The 21,522-nt window shown below is 41.9% G+C and overlaps 1 protein-coding gene across 2 annotated transcripts; it reads right to left on the bottom strand.

Moving 5' to 3' along the window:
- Positions 1-4,301: 4,301 nt before the first annotated feature.
- LOC120035273 (LIM/homeobox protein Lhx9-like) lies at positions 4,302-14,332 on the bottom strand. 2 transcript variants are annotated; one of them, XM_038982068.1, is made up of 5 exons: positions 13,775-14,332; positions 12,561-12,763; positions 11,615-11,973; positions 8,702-8,901; positions 4,302-5,078 (listed from the first exon to the last, which is right to left on the bottom strand). In XM_038982068.1, the coding sequence occupies exons 1-5, from the start codon at positions 14,015-14,017 to the stop codon at positions 5,022-5,024; spliced, it is 1,062 nt and encodes a 353-aa protein (XP_038837996.1). In that variant the 5' UTR covers positions 14,018-14,332; the 3' UTR covers positions 4,302-5,021. The 2 variants fall into 2 exon arrangements, with proteins under 2 accessions (XP_038837996.1, XP_038837995.1); XM_038982067.1 differs by lacking the exon at positions 4,302-5,078 and adding an exon at positions 5,527-8,007.
- Between the last annotated feature and the right edge of the window lie 7,190 nt (positions 14,333-21,522).

Here is a 21,522-nt window from a genome sequence, read left to right as displayed (position 1 = left end):
ACTCCGCTTGGTCCTTTGGTGGTGGGTGTTTCTGTAACGGCTGTCCTCGCTGACAGAAGGAGAGGACCAAAACGCAGAGTGGTTAGTGTTCATTATTTAATGAAAGTAAAACAGAACACTTCAAGATACAAAACAACAAACGTAACCAAACCGAAAACAGTCCCGTGTGGCACGAACACTGACACGAGATACAAACACCCACAAAAACACACGTGAACCCCGGCTGCCTAAGTATGATTCTCAATCAGGGACAACGATTGACAGCTGCCTCTGATTGAGAATCATACCAGGCCGAACACACAAAACCCCAACATAGAAAACAACACATAGACAACCCACCCAACTCACGCCCTGACCATACTAAATAAATACAAAACAAGAGAAAACAGGTCAGGAACGTGACACTGGGAGACAAATTCACCTTTCAGCAGGACAATAACCGAAAACACAAGGCCAAATATATGCTGGAGTTGCTTACCAAGACAGCACTGAATGTTCCTGAGTGGCCTAGTTAAAGTTTTTACTTAAATTGGCTTTAAAATCAATGTCAAGACTGTCTAGCAATGATCAACAACCAACTTGACAGAGCTTGAATAATAAATAAAAAAAGAATAATGTGCAAATATTGTACAATCCAGATGTGCAAAGCTCTTAGAGGTGATTCTAACATGTATTGACTCAGGGGTGTGAATACTTATGTAAATTAGATATTTAATTTTCAATACATTTGCAAACTTTTCTAAAAACATGTTTTCACTTTGTCATTATGGGGTATTGTGGGTAAATGGGTAGAAAACAAAACAATTTAATACATTTTGAATTCAGGCTGTAACACAACCAAATGTGGAATAGGTCTAGGGTTATGAATAGATGAGAGGAGTTGAGGAGAGGAAAGGAGAGGAGGGGAGAAGAGGAGACAAGAGGAGAAGAGGAGACAAGAGGAGAGGAGGGGAGAAGAGGAGGCAAGAGGAGAGGGGAGAAGAGGAGAGGAAAGGAGAGGAGGGGAGAAGAGGAGACAAGAGGAGAAGGGAGAAGAGGAGAGGAAAGGAGAGGAGGGGAGAAGAGGAGACAAGAGGAGAAGGGAGAAGAGAGGAAAGGAGAGGAGGGGAGAAGAGGAGACAAGAGGAGAGGTGAGAAGAGGAGAGGAAAGGAGAGGAGGGGAGAAGAGGAGACAAGAGGAGAGGAGGGGAGAAGAGGAGACAAGAGGAGAGGAGGGGAGAAGAGGAGACAAGAGGAGAGGAGGGGAGAAGAGGAGACGAGAGGAGAGGGGAGAAGAGGATGGGAGAGGAGTGGAGAAGAGGTGAGGAGGGGAGAAAAGGAGAGGAGGGGAGAAGAGGAAAGAAGAGGGGAGAAGAGGAGATGATGAGAGAGGGGGGGGGAGAAGAGGAGAAGAGGAGAGGAGGAAAGAAGAGGGGAGGAGGGGAGAAGAAGAGAGAGTGTCAGTGAGGCCTGCTGTATCCATGCAACCAGTCAGGGCATCTGTTTCCCTACACCAGCTCAAAGCCACAGGAAAGTATGTACGTTGTGTTATTTATTGAGAGCAAGATGAACTGGCAGGCAGTGTGTGTGATGTTTGCACTCTGCTCATCTTCAAAGTATAATTGCAACACACAGTCGGTATCCCTGATCATTGTGTGTTCAAGGTTTAGATGTAAGGCTTCACAGAACAACTGAATGTAAATACTGAATAATACACTGTTAGAAACAGAGAGAGATAAAGTTTCATTTGAGCTGCAGGGAAACCTCTGTGTAATTGAGGCACAGGAGAGACGCCTTATAACGATGTGAAGGACAAGACGTGTAACATGGACTTATCCTCGTAACCCACAGCAGAACGTTTTGTATGTGTTTGTGTGTGTGTGTGTCACTCCTTTTAGTGTCAACCCGTATCTGTCCACCTGTTCTGCATCACCCCACACAGGGCAGACCCGTCTTCCCTCTCCCGCGTTCCTCCCCCAACACACTCTCCTCTCCCCCGTCACTGCTGTGTCTTAGCAGCCTACAGGGCATTAGGTTGAGTCGTGTCTTGTCGAGATCGTCATCCCTCTGACATCCACGTGTGTGTGTGTGTGTGTGTGTGTGTGTGTGTGTGTGTGTGTGTGTGTGTGTGTGTGTGTGTGTGTGTGTGTGTGTGTGTGTGTGTGTGTGTGTGTGTGTGTGTGTGTGTGTGTGTGTGAAATGCACACCTGGCGAGCACTGGGGCAGAACTAGAACACACTTTGAACTGACACCCTGTTAGAGCAACATGTGGTCACGTGTGTGTGCGTGATTGCTTGCGTTCGTGTGTAATCGCCCAACAGGGATCCATTCCCATCTCCATGTCCTGTACTGTACTACCTGAGAGATGTGGTCACCTGACATGCTCTCTGCTCCATGTCCTGTACTGTACTACCTGAGAGATGTGGTCACCTGACATGCTCTCTGCTCCATGTCCTGTACTGTACTACCTGAGAGATGTGGTCACCTGACATGCTCTCTGCTCCATGTCCTGTACTACCTGAGAGATGTGGTCACCTGACATGCTCTCTGCTCCCGGTGTGAACTTTAGTGACATCACGTGTTCCAATAATATGAACAAAACCTCCCTTCCCTCTGCTGCTCTCTCTCACAATCAAATATCTAAAGTAAGGAAGTCGTGATCACTTCCTTTCATAGTGATTACAATTATGAAAGGAAGTGACATAGCAGCTGAACAGTATTCCATTAAGCAACTGCAATTGGCACTAATGAAAGATGTCCCGGACCTTCTGTTTTCGACTCTCTCTCTCTCTCTCTCTCTCTACCACACCTGCTGTCTCGACCTCTGAATGCTCAGCTATGAAAAGCCAATTGACATTGACTACTAAGGTGCTGACCTGTTGGACCCTCTACAACCATTGTGATTATTATTTGATCCTGCTCGTTGTCTATGAGAGTCTGAACATCTTGAAGAACAATCTGGTCTTAACGGCTATGTGCTCTTATAATCTCCACCTGGCACCGCCAGAAGAGGACTGGCCACCCCTCAGAGCCTGGTTCCTCTCTAGGTTTCTGCCTTTCTAGCGAGTTTTTCCTTGCCACCATGCTTCTACATCTGCATTGCTTGCTGTTTTAGGCTAGGTTTCTGTATAACACTTGGTGACATCTGCTTTTGTAAAAACGGTTTTATGAATACATTTGATTGATTGATTGATTGGTGGATCCTTAATTGGGGAGAACGGGCTCGTGGTAATGACTGGAGCGGAATCAGTGGAACAGTATCAAATGCATCAAACATATGCTTGATGCCATTCCATTTGCTCCGTTCCGATCATTATTATGAGCCGTCCTCCCCTCAGCAGACTACTGTAACACACACACTAATGGTTCCGATAAGAGGCATTCCAGTCACAAACCTCCATCCCTTCACATTCTTGTCAGTCAGCAGGATGCTGTGATGATGTCCAGAATCTTCTGAATCCAAGATGGCCGACACTGTTTGTTTATGTTATGTTGCAATCCCACTTCCTGCTGCTCGCTAGTGTAAACCGCCCACCGCCCGGGCCAGGAAAAACAGCACGACCAGCACCCCAGTGAGTGAGGTTTAGGCTTGGACTTGTCTGTAGTGTTTGCTGTTTCCCACGTTGTTGGAATTCAACAGCAAGCTGTTTACTAGGCCCCATGTGGCACCACCGTTCCCTCCTCCCCCATCCTGGCCCTCTGCTCCCTTCCGTCTCCCTTCTTCCCAACATGGATATGCAGCGTTCATCGTAGAGCAGTAATCACACAGCACTGAGGACCCAAGCCAGTGGGATTAGGTTACAGGCATTGTGATTTGTGAGACTAGGAGACGCGGTTAGTCAATTAGAATTATGTGGTGTAGTTTTACCCCAAGAATGAAACGTGGTGCCCACATTTGTCAGGAGTCTGAATGGACTCTATCCAGTTCCTATACACTGTAACTGAACAGAAAACATATTGTAAATAGCTTGAATTCCACATCTAATTAATGCCATCTAGTATTTGCAATCACACCTTTAATTCCGTGAACTGGTTGTGTATTTTAAAAGCTGCACAGTAAACAAGAACATAAGAAAAACTACGATATTGAAATCAGCCAGTAATAATCGGATTGTTAATATTGTCCTTAGTTAGCTGAATGTCATGTATAAATAAGCTTCAAGCATTAAAATCCATCTATGTCATCACAATGACATTTCATTTTCCACCGTAAGGTATATGAGCATCATCAGGGAAGGATTTTCATAGGGTTTATTATTATTTTTTTTTTTACAGCTGACAACGAATGATACTAATACAATGCATCAAACGAAGTAATAATATACAGCTCAATGAAAATGTTAACGATATGATGAGGTGCATGCAAAATGGGAATCCTCTTCATCTTTGTGCTACATCCTCTTTTTCCTCAGTGCAGCCAGATGGCAAAGCGCCAACTCTGCAGTCCTCTTCATCAGCCCGTTTGATGGGCGTCCTGCTGCCGAGTTTCAAGGAGGCCATGTGTTTACAAAATGACATTTGTGACAAAAGAAAGTTTTTTTAATTTTTATATAGCAAGCTGATTCTATAGAGGGTAGAGGTTAGAGTGTGTGGGGTAAGTGAAGGGTGTGTGTGTGTGTGTGTGTGTGTGTGTGTGTGTGTGTGTGTGTGTGTGTGTGTGTGTGTGTGTGTCCTGTAGTGTTGTTAAATGTCTGCAGTCTCTTAGTCTTACTGTACCCCCTGTGCTGCCATGCTGTTCTGCTATATACAGCTATGTTACTATACAACTTTTTCCACTGTGTGTGAATGGCATTCCAATATGAGCAAAGTCAAGTCTTTTTTCACAACGATATCAGTAATCACACACTGTATTCTTCTCCGTAGTTCGATTCAAACATTCAGGAAAAACGTTTTCAATTTTTTTGGGTTGTTGTACATTTTTTTTGACTGAAACATGTCTTGTTATTTTGTTCTCTCTCAATATTCTATCGTCTTATCCTAATACTGTCTTTGTCTTCAATGGTGAGGAATTCCGACCAAAGTTTCCCCCTTCTTTTAATACTTTAGGGAATTTTCAAACGTCGGGAAGTTTGGCTGTAATGCCCCAAGATTTGTTCTCCCTGTAAGAAATCATAGAGTAACAATATATTAACTACAGAGCAACCTGGCTTTATAGGTCTGCATTTACTGTTATGCCACCTTAGCACTACTTATATAATATACAGATATATCAGTCAATGTATGCTTTGCAGCGTTCCTTTTTCCATTTAAAAAAAGTTATATAGCCATATTCATGCATTAAAAAGCAATTTTCATAATTGTTGACTACAGGGTTTAGGTGCAAATTCATGGGGCATTACTTTGAAGCTGTAAACACCATCAAATAGGAAATAAAAATAATTAAAAATGAAAGTAAAAAAATGTGGAACGTTTGTTTTAATTGGTCAATCAATCATTGAATGCTCTTTTTCATTTGTTGATGTGAGTAAAATAATAAAAACCTAGTATCTAAGGGATAACACAAAAAAAAATGGCAAGTGTAAATGAAAAATAAAAACTCATTTAAAACAAAGTATTTTTTTATTCACACAAAATTTAATAAGATATATAACAACCGTTTGGTCCATAAATATTTAAGGGGAAATAGTTTCTATACACCATCTTTGTCAAGAAACAGGGAAACATGGACAATCTCGATAGAACACTTAGTGTACTCAACTATAAACATGAATATTATTGGATTAACCAACTATATCTGAAAGAGTGCTGCTTTCTAAGACACCGCTGCCCCCTTTCTAACAGGATACACCATAAAAAGATCTTCAGAAATAAGATGTTAAAACAGTACAAAACTAGTGAGGCGTCAAAAGGATGTGAATCAGTCAACAAACAATAACATATAAATCCTGAAGTTTACAAACTTTCTTCCAAGTTATAGCATAAGGCACATAGTAGAACTGAGTTAAGCATCTACTTCATCAAGTAGATTGAGAGTAACGCTATGTTCTACAATAGAACAAATTGTGACAATTACAATAAAAAATGTTTGAAGCCCGCAGCCAGGAATCTCTCTTTTTCTTTCTCCTAATTCGCACCATGTAGTCCTGCTTTGCTATCAACCACAACCCGACGCCAACGACCTTAAACAGCTTGCCCAGGAGACAAAAAATACAAGTTGAACCCCGTCAGAAAGAAATCCTTCTATTTCTTTTTGTCTCTCTTTCTCCGAAATCAGCCAGAGGAAAAAGATAATTGGTCTGTTCAGTAGCAAGTGTCGGTAAAGTTTAAATATGGCCAAGGAGAAAACGTGGAGGATGATTTCTTTGTCCCACTAGCTGTCTAATATCTCCAGCTTTTCTGGGGTCATTGTAATGTTTCTGTCAGGTCTACACATCTAATCTTCCATATCGTCATCCCTCACTTTTTATAATCTTCCTCTCCGACCTTCTTACCTTTTTCAGAATCAACCCTTCTTTACCCTGAGAAACATGATGATAATAATAATAACAATGTACTTTCCATTGGGCAGTATATTGTCACTGTGCAATTGTATTTAACAGTAATTCTACGGGCTCGCTGAATCCAGATAAACTACTGTTTTTTCCAGTTGTGTGTTTGGTATGTAAAATGAGGCCAACAGAATTGTTTTTCCAGTTGTGTGTTTGGTATGTAAAATGAGGCCAACAGAATTGTTTTTCCAGTTGTGTGTTTGGTATGTAAAATGAGGCCAACAGAATTGTTTTTCCAGTTGTGTGTTTGGTATGTAAAATGAGGCCAACAGAATTGTTTTTCCAGTTGTGTGTTTGGTATGTAAAATGAGGCCAACAGAATTGTTTTTCCAGTTGTGTGTTTGGTATGTAAAATGAGGCCAACAGATTAGTAAAAGTATCATGGAAACAATAATTTCAAACAGTGCCCGTGAACTCTGTCCCAATCAGAATTTTACTCACTGATTTATATTGTTGAACTCCTTCTAATATCAACGTGACTGCATTACATGTTGGACAGTTACCACTGTACAGATCTAGAGATGTGTTCTGTTCTTATTCTTTTCTATCACAGTTGAGGTGTATCATGTTAAGACAAAATGCATGTTGACGTCACCGCAGCCACCTGGCATTAGAGTTGTAATGTTTGTTTTGTTGTAATGTATACAACGTTAATTTAGAGACGGGAAATTACTCATCTCTATAATGCTCCAATGTCTTATAACATCCAGGATAACTCTGAATGATCTTTTACACAACATTCTGAAAATTCATATTTAAAAGATAAAAAAAATTAAAAAAGGAAATATCAAAATATGCCTTAAATAGGATAGTACTAACATAGTATTAATGATTTTAAATGAATTATCAGGCCGGGATCAATTTTAGACTAAATCAAATCAAATGAACAAATTAAATTAAATAAAGTAAAAATAATATACTATTACCATTTAAATAACTTAATTTTGGGCTCTGACCCAGATTGTGGTACCCTCTATAATAATTTGTCAATGCCTTCCAGATTCAAGACGTCCTCGACACAAGACCAATCACTAAATAGGTTGACTACAAACTCAGCTGCCAAGCGGTTGCAAATGCTACACATCAAAATAATCTCCTCCTGATGAAATGTTGCTGTTGTTGTTGTCGATGTTCTTGCTGCTTTCTGTTGTGTGTACAGTACAGTACCGTACTTTATGTATCCATGGAACTGTCTCTGTTTTCTTTAAAGATGTTGTTTAAAAATATATCATTGCAAATTGGGGGGAAAAAAACAAAATGAGTTAAGAGCTAGGAGTCGTAGAGCTTGCTAGAAAAGGTTTGTCAAGGTAGTCTGTGAGGGGCTCCCCGAATCATGGCTGTCCAAACTAGACGTGACGGAGGTCACTACAGTGATAGAGGGATTGGTCAGGTCTGTTAGTGTGGCCGCGCTGGAGGGGGGTGTCAGAGCGCCGCTGTCGGACGAGGGCGGAGGGAGTGACGTGCCGTCGGCCTTGTCAACACCATTCTCCTGTCGCAAAACGTTCCTTCTGAATTTGGCTCTTGCGTTTTGGAACCATACCTGTAAACCAATCCAATCCAATGGCTTTTACTTTATGTTTATGTCTGATGTATATTAAAAATATATATATTAGCAACTTATTTACTTTCTTTTCTTTCTTTCTTTCTCATAAAATTGTTCTGTTTGACATCACAGTGTTGTCCACTAGCTGACTCTCCTGGCAGAGTACAAAGTGCAATAACTACAAACTGCTGATTTTTGACGCCATTATTTTGGACTCAGGGAGTAGAAACCACATGAGAAATGACCAGCTGAAAAAGTTTTTCTTTTGTAAAAGATCCTTACAAGACTTGTGCACTCTCTCTCTCTCTCTCTTTCTCTCTCTCTCTGTGTGTACGTTAGTTTAAGTTTCTCGCTCTGTGAACGTTAGTTTAAGTTACTCTTGCCACCACTAACCCAGGGAGACTGGGGGTGATTAGTGGATAAATGATATGTCTATAAACCCTGAACACTACAAATACACTACATCTACTTCATACAGTACATCAAGGAACCCTAGTGCCTAACAACATTCCATACAACTCAACATTGGTAGAAAACAAATTAAACATTTTATTAAAACCTAACAAAACAAAAAAGGATGAATTAAATGGACTGATGGTCAAAAAAAAAGAACAAATGGTGGAATGGAGGATACAGTGAAGACGTCATACTAGGTCAGAGGTCGAGAAGGAGGTCGATGGCTTCTGCTTACCTGTAGAACTCTTTTGGTGAGGCCTGTCTTCTGGGCCAGCTGTTTGAGGTCCTTGGCGTCTGGGTTGTGGTTGATAGCAAAGTAGGACTTCATGGTGCGGAGCTGATGGTGCTTGAAGGAGGTACGCATGCGCTTGTTCTTCTGGGCTGGAGGGTAGGCCTGGTCACGATCCAGGTGTTCCCCGTCATTCTCATTACAACCTAACCAAGAGGAGGAGGCGTCAGCTTAGAACACAAATACTGCCACATTGGAGAATGCATTACGTGCATTGTAGAATAATATATATATTTTTTAATCGGGGTGCTGCTGGATACTTGTAAATATAATCCCTAGAAGATTAGATGGACGGCACTCCCCCAAAATGGGTGAGAATAGAAAGATACAAGTCAACCGGAGCAGGGTTGGGAATAGTTTAATATGGCCACGCATTCCAATGAACAGAAATTCAAGACACAAAATGTCCGTAAACTGGCCATAGTTTTCAGTTAAGATTTAAATCTTTCATTGATTCATAATTATTCCAAATTGAACTGACCCGAAACCCTTAGAAAGTATTATAAATGTATTTTATTTTTTAAAATAAATCAAATCTACAGTAAGAGTTAGTTGATTTGGTACAGTATTTCTAATGTGTTTAAAGGAAGTAATACTGTCTTGTCATTAAAATGTAATCCCTCCTTCCAACATGCACCATCATATTAGGTCCTTAACTGTTTATGGGAAAATATTTACAATCATTGATTGACATTCCATGATTAAAAGACAATTATTTTAATAGTCAACACAGCCAGCAGTCATTTCTATAGCGTATATGGACCTACAGTAGCTCCCTATGACAGACTCTTTCTACTCTATCACATCAAGTGGTCGTCTCTAATTCTCTGTCTAATAAACTGGAACAATATAGCAGGCCATTCATTTTTTTCAACACACCTATCTTGTTATTTACGGCCCCCTGGAAATGCAAATCACTCGTTTAAATGACAGACTTTAGTGCCGGTTTCAAAGACCCAAAATGCATTGCTCCAGTAGGCTTAATTCTAGTTTTAGTGAATCCAGAGCTAAGCATGAACGCAGATGAATCTAGGATTAAATATCTCTGACCTACACACTCCATTTATTTTTCAAATGAATCTCGACCAGGACTACTACCAGATTGTTCATCATTAACTTATAACTTAAAACACTTATTTTCAGATATCAGATGTTCATCTTAATTAATGTTAGACACGCATCTTGAAAGCACTGCAATAAATAAGACCTCAATCTTTAAATCTTGGGTATCCTATTTTCGTCCAGTGCCTTTCGTTCTATAACTACCCACCAGGGGTCACTATGAAAACATGCTGAGCAGCAAAGTATAACCGAACAACTGCAAAGTCGACATGGGACTGCATTGGAGAATCCTCTAAAAGACGTATAGGCATACAGAGGAGACAGATCCAAAACATTATAAATCGGATCTAGACAATATAAAGGTTTTTGCCCGCACCTGACTGTGAAAGACGTGCAATTTCTGATTTTGGAACGCTACATACAAAAGCAGGACTTCATTCTGAGTTAACTACAAGCGTGTATGTATGTCTTTGCAGTGCAACCAAAAAGTGCTTTAAAGATGCACAACTTCTATAGCTAAATATATATATATTTTTTAAACGGAGACCAAATAAATTAAGGAGGCATATTGACATTATTTATGGAAATGAAACAGTCTTCAGAAAATCTCGATTATTATCCTTGACGTTATTAATTTATTATTATTGGTAGGCCTATTCTACTGTATTCCCGCTCCATCTTTCACTTGTTCTGTTTCTGAGAACTGTGCTGACCTTCCCGAGTATGATTCAGACGTGGTTGAAGGCCAGGGATTCCTAAAGCACCTTCAATTAACGCAGAACTGTTAACACGCAGATTACCTTTTTTCCTTTCATTCATGGTGAACAGAGGAAACTTGGCACACAATTAACAATTGTATCAACCGGATACTAATTCTAAAAAGCAACAACAAAAGAGAATATGCGGGGTTGGTTGCATTATAACATTCTGCGTTTTGAATTCCAGATTTCAAAAGTAAAATTAGGCTAACTGTATGCCTACGGTAGGCTATAGCCTAACCGAGGAGGCAATGTCCCCCCAAGTAAAACTAAAGGCGGAAAAAGGGCATTAGCTGCGGCACATTTTAAGCAAGTGAATTACCGTACCCTCTGCACGTGCGTATAGGTCACCCGTTACCCCTTGCACGTGCATATGGTTCAAGTTCATGTGTGTGCCCATGTTAGACATTCGATAACCTAAAACGATTCTTAATTAGAAAATGTAATAGAATGTTTAACTGGGGGTCCATTTTAGATCATTTTGACAACAAGAAATGTAGCATAATGATGGTAAATGCAAATAGGCTTCATGAACAGAGCAGACATTCATAGAAGGCCTCTTCAATTTTGTTGAATGGCCAATTGTTCTCTTTCCCCCTTCCCTTTTTGGTTAAAATTGCTTTCGGAGTAGGCCTACGGACTTAAACACCGAGCAAGCCAAAAATTCCAGCAGCCAGCTCTATATTCGTCAGTTCACCAGCGCACGTCGTGTTTTTTTTTTTTATATAACTATACAAGTCAGTTAAGAACAAATTCTTATTTACAATGACAGCCTAGGAACAGTGGCTTGAGTGCCTTGTTCAGAACGACAGATTTTTAACTCGTCAGCTCGGGGATTCGATTTGGCAACCTTTCGGTTACTGGCCCAACGTTCTAACCACTAGGCCACCTGCCGCCCCTTCGTTAGCATGTAATAACAATATATTAGCCCTAACCATTACATCCCCATCGAAACGTTATTTTCAAAGAGTGCAACAGCATCAATTCCCCGATACAACTCCCCAACCAGCCAGTCCTCTCATCTTCTCTGTCTCCTCACCTGAGTTGTAGCTAGTGATGTCTATGCCCATGGCGGGGCTCTTCCTCTTCCGAGGCCTTCCCTTCTGGGCCGTTCCAGTGCCATTGAAGTATGGCAGAGCCAGACCTCCACCTTTAGCCGCCATCTCGGCATAGTTGAGGCCAGGGTGGGGGTACTCTCCCTGGGATATGGTCTCGAAGTGGACCCGGCAGTACACCAGGCTGTCCTTCATGCCGAAGTGGTCGCCTGTGGTCAGGGTCTTGTTGCACGTGGTGCACGTGAAGCAGCTCAGGTGGTACACGGAGTCCCTCGCGCGCATCACCATCTCAGATGCTGAGATCCCGAGGTGGCAGCGAGCGCACCTCTGCACGGAGAACCTTCTAGAACAAGGACGCGCAGACATGACACTTCTAAAACATTCCGAACAGGATTGAAAAAAATGGAACACACTCACACACACTGCGAGGAGAGGGGGGGAGCCACATAAAAGACACCTCCATGTCGTTATTGCTTTTTCCCCCCAGCAGTTTGCTTATAATGTTATAACCTCCATCCGCAGTTTTTGTATAATAACACCTCGGCTATGCAGTGGAAATGTCAGATTGCCTCTGATATCTATAGGCTACATGGCTACAGCTGTGTCTATGTCCATGTTGTCGAGTCATTATATGAGGCTTTGTATGCCCTGTTGAGTAAAGCTATAGCCGATCGAACCAATAAGCCTTCTCTGCATACATTATACATTTAACCTAGATTTATAGCCTATTTGCCTTTTTCCGTGGCCTATGTCTGTGTTTTACGCCTATGGATTCAGTCACTAACAATCGTTTGTATGACAGGCCTAATACCAAACAGAGAGAGAGAGAGAGGGGGAGAGAGAGAGAGAGTTGTTCAATTATCGAATAATAAAATACATTATTTCACTAAGCCTGTAGAAAAACAATTCATAACCTTAGATTTTTCTTACCTGTAGTAATCATCCTTGCAGTAGATGCTGCCATCCTTGGCGAAACACGTGAGCTCTGACTCCAAATGCTGTTTACATTCACAGCATTTGAGGCACCGTAGGTGCCATTGTTTGTCCACAGCGAGCAGATAATATCTATCCGATATTTTGCCTCCACAGCCGGCACACAACGCGGGTTTCTCAGGGCCCATGGAAGGCATGGTCTGGAAGGAGAAGGAAAGGAGGGGGATATTAACGTGGGAAATGCATGGCTCACATCCTGAGTCTGTAGGCCTCTACTTCTCATGTGAGGGTTTGGCTTGTGTGTGATAAAACTGTAACATATATGAAAATTACATATTACACTAAAATCAGCATTACACGATTTTCTTGAAAATAAATAAAATAGTAAGTAGCACTTTAGTTAGATTTTAGGCTCATGACAGTTCGGTTTAAAAGCTAAATGAACCCCAAGAAATTCCTGCGGAGCTGGAAGTGTAATAACATGCAGGGCCCATTGTGTTTAGGGAGTAACTGCGTTCAACTTATCTAACAAATGGAGCTACATAATGATATTACAATGACAAAGAATAATTAATGACGCTTCCTTGCACATTTAAAATAAGCTGTATCGACAGCCGAGAAGGCCCTATAACCTCCTACTTTTACACGCCTAACCATAAATTACAACAATGACCCAGGAATAATAATTATCATAATAACACAAATGATGTAGGCCTATAATAAATTATTATGTAAATGCTAATAATAATCAAGCACAGATAACTCTAGTAGGCTATATCTGTAATTATTGTTTAATTATAGTCTATATTATATAAATAAATATTGACAACAGCAATTTGCTATTTGCTCAAAATATAAATTGTGTAACAAATTGGAAAATTGTGCAAATTGTCACATTTAGTTTATGCACATTCACTTAACAGGTTTATAAGTGAATATATTTGTATTACATACGAAAACTTCCCCAGACGAGCATACAATTTAGGCTGCATGTTATTGTTTGTTATGTTGGGCAGAGGAATCTGTAAACTCAATATTAACCACAACATTAAGACTTTATTTCGAGTGATTCTTTATATTAGCCCAACTATAGGCCTACCTTCTAAAGCATTCTCTTGCGCATAAGCAGTTATTTCCATTCGGATGTAGGTGTTAATCGTCATAGATGTCAGAATAAAACAACAACATTGCATTGTGTTAATTTTCCTCACCGCTTCCCTTCCGTTGAGCCGCACGCCCTTGGCCAGGCGCGAGTCGGTTTTGGATCTCCTCTCCATCTCCTCCATGATGCCCTGGATGTGGTCACCGGAGATCCCGTGGAACAGCATGGCTCCCGCTCTTGAACGACGCAATGTGCAACAGCTCGCTTCTGCCTTATAGCCCACAACTTCCATATACAGCTCTGCGTCCGGTAGGCTCAGAGCATCCGACTGGTTCTGCTGCGAGACAGGCATACACACACAAGAGGCACACTCAGCTCAGCTTACCTCCTCTGCAAGTGTGCAAAGCAAACTGGGGGAAAACGAATACAACTCGGTGTAGAGATGAGGAACGGGGAGAAGTCAAGGCAGGAATAAATTGTTTTCCTCTCCCCTGAATGTCTTGTTACCAAAAGAAAAAGTATAGTCCAGCTGATACGGCGGGTGCCAGTACAGGCACTGATGATGATGGTGATGAACGGTTAAAATGGCAGAAGTTTAGATTGGGTATTTTTCTCTCGACAGTCCCCCACCGATCTCCCGTTACAGGGTTCCGTGTGCTTGAAGGTCAGATTGGGACTGCCTGTGTTGGAGAGCCGTGTTCTATTTGTGAAGAGAGCAAAAGCCTGCCCAGTTTGGATAATTTGGTAGGAGGAGTCGCCCCTTCTCTCTATGCCACTGATTTCTATTCACCAACAAAGAGCTGTCACTCTCCTCTCAAACCCGCCGTGCATGCTGGCTGCGAGAGCGTGGAGAGAGACACTTCGGGTATTGACATTTTCATTACTTTTCTTTTCTATAGGTTTTAGTTACCAGACACATTAGTGGAGACTAAATCGCAGCTTAAAGACACGATACGGTTTAGGGATATTTACATAAGCTCTTGGTGTGATTGAATTAGAAGGATAAGCATTGGATATTGAATTGTAATTTGAACTAATTTTAATATGTTTGAAATGTATTATGCAGTTTCAGAATTCTAATTTGTTGAATTTGATTCGATACGTTTATGTGACACGTCTTATGTGAAACAGTCGTGTGAAGCGATATTTTTACAATTGTCGGGTAAATTTTGGATTGGATATTTTTTACTTTAGCCCGAGATTATAATAGGCCTAATTTAACAGGATCCTGATTAATTCATGTTAAAGATTACATGATGTGTGTGTGTGTGTGTGTGTGTGTGTGTGTGTGTGTGTGTGTGTGTGTGTGTGTGTGTGTGTGTGTGTGTGTGTGTGCGTGCGTGCGTGCGTGCGTGCGTGTGTGCGTGCGTGCGTGCGTGCGTGTGTGTGTGTGTGTGTGTGTGTGTGTGTGTGTGTGTGTGTGTGTGTGTGTGTGTGTGTGTGTGTGTGTGTGTGTGTGTCTGTGTGTGTCTGTGTGTGTGTTGGGAGGTTGGGGCGGGGCAGTGATATGTTATAGGGAGAAGACAGCTACAGTAACTCCGTAGAGAGAATGGTAAAAGATTATCATAGCCAACATATGTCAAGTTTAGCCTACAAAACACAATGTAGGCCTGCAAAATAATACAATATGGACCACGATAAATATGCCACAAATAGCCTAGAGCATGGCAAAAACATATAGGGCGATTCTAAAACGAACAGATGCCAAATGCCAGACCCTTTCCTAACCAACATAATAAGTAAGCCTAATTAAGAAGCCTATATAGGAGCCTATATGCATTTTCTAGTTATCCTAAGGCTGCATGCGCTGAAGTGCCAGTGTCAAGCTTCCATTCTGTGTAAGTAACGGAATTACACATTTTAAAGCCCAATCAATGCTCTCTCAATTAAACGGTAACCTACACTCAATGGAAACTAATTATCCGCCACTAACTCTTCATTAGCATGCCCATCGTCTCTCCAATTAACCCCTCTGTACACTCAAACTATCGCGATACACTGACAGACAGATTTCTCTCTCAAATGTGTGACAACACGCACCCATGATATTGGCTAAATCTGCTTGTTTGCTTGTTTTTTGCCATTGACATTTTGTACTTTAATCCAAAATATTGAATTCCATTAAATATATTTATTGCACGGATACCATGTTATCGAAGAGGTAATTGATATTATCTATATAACGAATGTGTGTATTATTCTGTCCCCAAGGCCCTGGCCGAGGCCTGACAGACAATAAAACACGTCTGGGAGAATTAAAGGTTTTGTGTCAGAGGACAAAAGATAACTCTGCTTACAGTCCGGACCATTAATAAACTCCCCAAAGCTCAATGGAGTTGCAGGTGCGCTTCCTCTCGCCAACACCAATCATTTTAAGAAGTGTTACATTTCCATTTTGTCCCCGGGATCAGAAGTCGGGTGTTTAATTGGGCCCCTCTAGATAACGCGGCGCAGAAATGTCCAAGCTTTAGAGGAGGAGGTGAATGTGCTAGCAGCAGCGGAGATAGTTCGCGCTCTGTCAGTTTCATACCACTGAGGTAAAACATTTAATAAAAAAATACTGAGGATTCATTTCACTTGGACAAAGAAATCTTAAAATTATGTCAGTTCAGTGTGACATTTAATTGCAGTGTTTATTACGCGTTCCCAGGAGAGGATAGAAAACGCAAAGTGGCCCACCTTATTTTAAAAAGCTTATATCCTGCTAAATGTATAGATAGCTGTTGTTATTTATTTTATAAACTAAAATTATCCTGACTATTATTAGTATTGTTATAATTTCATTGTGCATCTTCATAAGGAATATGAAATGTGCTATAGATCCCCTTGATGCGTGTCTCCCTTGCCTCCAGCAATGACATTTCATCCGAGTGAAAAGGGATTAAAATGCGTCAATGTATGCATGAGCTCTCCCAGTGTCCATCTCTCTGAAATGGAAATCAACCTATTTGGGTTTTTTTACTTAACAAAATCGAAATGTAGCCTTATTGCCTCTTTCTCGGATTTAGTTTATAGCTAGGCCTATTTTAGAAGTCTAGGGTCCCATAGCAGGTTATTGGTTATAAATGTGTAATTATCTGCTATATGATAAAAAATTGAAAATAAAATAAATGACTATTGATGATGCATCTTACAGTAATGCCAATAAGGATGGAGGACACAGATTAGTATCTTCTAAGGAAAGTAACTTATTGGTCTCTAAACGCCTTGGCTTTTATTTTTTGGGGTGAATTCATACCTGCATTGTTTGTAACCATGCCAGGCTTTTGTCTCCTGAAGAATAAAATAAATAAAATGAAATATAGCGGCCAACTAAAGTATTTCCATTCCGGTTAGAGTTCAGAATTCATCGTTATTTTACTATTATTTGGGTGTCTCGTGACATTTTAAAACTGGCAACACATTTAGGCTACTATTACGTATTTTTTGTCCGTTTTCCCTCTTTTTTCCACTATTCTGCTGAGACTTTGCTGCGAATCACCTCTAACCTCTGCAGTTCAGTGTACTGTGTCTTCTCAATTTCAACCTTGTTATTTTTTCTTATAAAATGTTGACCATGAACATGTATTCAAAAACAATGACAGATAAGATAACCATATTTGAACTATACCACGGGTGGCTCAATGTTGACTTTGGTTTCCTTGTGAATGAAAGAAATAAGCCGTCTATCGCCAATCCTTCCACATCTCAAAGCTCAGTAACCAGGCAGTAACACGTCTCACTATATCTGTCATTAATGCAAAATCTTATAGCTTGCACGCGCACAATCTTTTCCACTCCATGCATCAGGCTGTATTCTATTTCAATGCCATTTTTTCGCACCTCGACAAATATCAGCCATGTGGATATAATGTAGGCCTATGGCACATATACCGATTAATTGCGTGAACATTTGTATTTCATGTGAAAGTTGAGGTTACCTTCAGCTGAGAAAGCGTTGTCCTGTTATAGAAGCCAACCTTGCGTGGAGAGGGTGGCGGGGCTGTACAGAAGAGAGAAGAGGAGGAGGAGAAGGAGGAGAGGGTGGCGGAGATTCTGCCGGTAGATGGGGGTTGTTCCTTGTTTCTTGTAGTCCCAGCGAGTGTCAATTAAAACAAACCCATCGCTTGGCGAGAAGACAATTATACATATTCTTCTCCCTCCACCAAACCCTCTCAAACGCACTGATAATGAGAGCTCACGAGACAATGCTGAGACACACACGCACGCACACACGAGCACGCACACACACACACACACACACACACACACACACACACACACACACACACACACACACACACACACACACACACACACACACACACACACACACACACACACACACACACACACACACATCACGGGTTTATCCAAAATATCAGCATGTCAATGCCCATATGAATTAAAATCTAGTCAAGTGTGTTTTACACCCCAGATTACAGTGGTTTCTGATGGGTCCGTTTTAATAAATCATTGGGTGTTGCAGTCAAACTGTATTAACAGGCTATCTGGAGAATATGAGCGTCAAGATACACCACGCCTAAAAACATCACAGTGCATAGAAATTAAAAGTTATTCAATTGAGTAGATTATTATTAAATGTAACATTAATCCACGTGTCACATTACGTAACCTAGCAGGCACATTTTATACTAATAGGCTATATTGCCCAAATCAGGGAGAATATTAAAAACGCTTGGAACGAAATCTTGTGATGTTGAAGACAGAAATTAAATAGCCACATTCACTTTCTCCTCTGAAATGGGCTGGGCTTGACATCCACGTTTTCTTTTCTAATCACATGAAAAAATACCTTAAATTACAACTCCCTCGGTCTTTGAATGGTTCCATTCCAATTTGAATCAACCCCTGTCCGCCTTCCAGTCAACAAGATATAGGCATACCGGTAGGCCTTACAATGAACAATGGAGATGGTCGTTAGAATTATGCTATAGTGAAACGGTTGGGTCTGCGTAAATCTTTAGGTTACCGGGGAACGTCAACAGGAGCGCGTGTCACCTCGAGAATCCCAATTATAGAGTGTCATATTAGGTATGTCGCGCGCTGCCCGGAGGCGAAATGCTCCACGGCTGTCGCAATTCCACATAGCAGACTATTACTGCTTCGTTTCACAGAAATCCGTTAAAGTGAATATTTGTAGATATTAAATCTAAACGAAACATAGCCTTCACAAAATCGGTCATCTCGGTTTAATCCAGAACTAAAGCCTTGCGTAGCCTAATTGGTCATCTCTTATGTTTTCTTATCTGTCTACAAGAGATTACAAATTCGCAAACAATGTGGAAATTATTTCAATGGAGCCAATATTTTTTCTCGTTCAGAAATGCAACACAATCGTGACTGCTTATGAATGTGTATGGTGGGTTGGTTGGTTTACTTTAGATGTGTTTTTTTCAATGTGATGAGGAAATGTGAAAAATTTGTCTTATTCAATTTTGAGAAATATTGTGCGTGATTTGGAATAGGCTATTGGCATAGTATCAAATGCATTGAACTGCCACAGCCTATTATAATGCATGTTAGAAAATGTATTTCATCATATGATTTGAAAAAAGGGTGGGACATCTCATACATCTTCAGACTGAATAGGGTTCTACCTGGAACCCAAAAAAATAATTATTCAAAAGGTTCTCCTATGGGGACAGCCAAAGACAACGAGCTCTCACAGTCTCAATGCAGATTTAAACATTTCTCCAGAAGTAAAGTGTTGAAGTTGCTCCAAACCTCAAATTTCAAAGTGTTATTGAGCCTTGGGTTGACTCCTCCTGCTCAGTATTGTTCCGTTTCTCCAAAAGTCAAATTTAGGGTTAAGGTTTAGGAAAGGGTAATTATTTATTTAGATTTTTATGAGTGTCCACCACTGGGATCAATCCAGAGTCATGGGATTATACCCATCCACCACCCCTGTCCACCATGCCCTAGCAAAACCCAAGCCTTCTTGATGGTAATAGTTCTGTTTTCGAAGGCATTTTCCGACATCCTCAGGACATGGATAGATGTCCAATCTCGAACACACTCTTGAGCGATCTGCCTGACCGAAGAACCCTTTAAGGTTCTAGATAGCTCCTTTTTTTCTAAGAGTGTAGCATCATTTGAAGATTTCTTCCTCCCCATCACTACCCCCCCTATTTCTCTCTCGCCCTTTCCTTCTCTCTCCTTTCCTTCTCTCCTTTCCTTCTCTCTCCTTTCCTTCTCTCCCTCTTTTACCCCTCTCCCCTCACCTCTCCCTCCCGCTCTTCCCCCTCTCCCCTCCCGCCCTCTCTTTCCCCTCTCTCCCTCCCTCTTTTCCCCCTCTCCATTCCCTCTCTTCCCCCTCTCCCCTCCTCTCTCCCTCCCTCTCTTCCCCCTCTCCCTGCTCTGTTGGAGCCCATATCACAGCCCCCTGTACAGTTCCCTGCCAGATGGAGAATAGGAGAGCTAGCTCTTAACTAGCCAGCTTGAGCATATGAACACCAACTGCAGCCTCCCTGCCTGTCTGTTTCTCCACAACAAATCCAGGCTGCCGCCCCTCCCCCCTCCTCCTCCTCCTCCACCACCACTACAGACTGAGATGCACCCAAAAAGTGCAGTCCCAAACTCTGCCATATCTCAAGGCTACAGCTCCCCCTCCCTCCCTCCCTCCTTTCCCATCCTTCGCTCCCTCCCTCCCTCCCCTTGTCCGGTCTCATCTGGCAGTGGCAGGGTTCTGGCCTGGCACAGCCGGCTTGACCACCAGTTGAGACATGGCTGAAAAGCCTACTGCTGCTCAGTGCTATTCGCAGGCCAGTCTGTCCAAAGGAATCTGGCGTGCTGACTGTCACTCAGAGGTGCATGACGTTTTTGTCAGGCTGTAATTCTACCACAGGGAGCTGCTTGTCCATCTGACCAGTGGTGAAGCTCCTGCCCCGAGGCCAGATGACATTGTCTCTGTTGCACAACCAGACGTTGATGTTTGGAGGGGCTGCTCAGCTGCTGCTTGGATCAAGACACACACACACACGTACACACAAAGTGCAAAGAAACCACCCTCCCACTGTGATTTCTCTTTGTCACACACAAACAAACACACACACACACACACTTCTCGGCCAGATGCTGAGACTGATGTACCTTTCAGGCGTCACGAGGCGGCTGACACTCCAGTTTTGCCCGCCAACTCCGTGTCAAACCCTTGCTGGACAGCAGTGATGGAGGCTGAGAGTGACTGTGGCTGGGCCTACGGCCGCGGGGCTGTGTGTGTGTGTTTGTGTGTGAGCAAAAGAGAGAGAGAGAGAGAGTTTGGCCTGTCAGCTGGGGACGATAGAAGCCTGTTTGGCGAGCCAGGGCTCCAAACTGGACTGTCCCTGCCTGCGTGTCTGGCCAGCCAGAGCTCCAAACTGGACAGGTCCCTGCCTGTGTGTCTGCTATGCTGGATCCTCTATCAGGCATACGGCATGACAACAGCAGGATCTAGCTGCTCCAGAACAACATATGCTTCCGCTGAAGGTCAGTCAGAGTGTCTCAGTCCTAAGAGCTTGACATAAATACACTACTAGCAACTGGCCAGGCAGACCGCCACTCAATTCACAGCCTGGAATGGATGTGATATAGCTCTGCCAAGACAATAGTAGACACAGTGCAATGGGGCTTCATTGCATTTTCTTTTGTCTGAGATGAAATATCCCAACAAAGAAAAGCCCAGAAACACTGTACAGGCTGATTTAACCAGAAACAATGTACAGGCTGATTTAACCGGAAACACTGTACAGGCTGATTTAACCGGAAACACTGTACAGGCTGATTTAACCGGAAACACTGTACAGGCTGATTTAACCGGAAACACTGTACAGGCTGATTTAACCGGAAACACTGTACAGGCTGATTTAACCAGAAACA

Source organism: Salvelinus namaycush, unplaced genomic scaffold (genome assembly GCF_016432855.1).
Source record: "Salvelinus namaycush isolate Seneca unplaced genomic scaffold, SaNama_1.0 Scaffold1001, whole genome shotgun sequence".
Taxonomy (NCBI): Eukaryota; Metazoa; Chordata; class Actinopteri; order Salmoniformes; family Salmonidae; genus Salvelinus; species Salvelinus namaycush.
The sequence above is the reverse complement of the archived record's forward strand: the minus strand, read 5'-3'. Positions and strand labels throughout refer to the sequence as shown.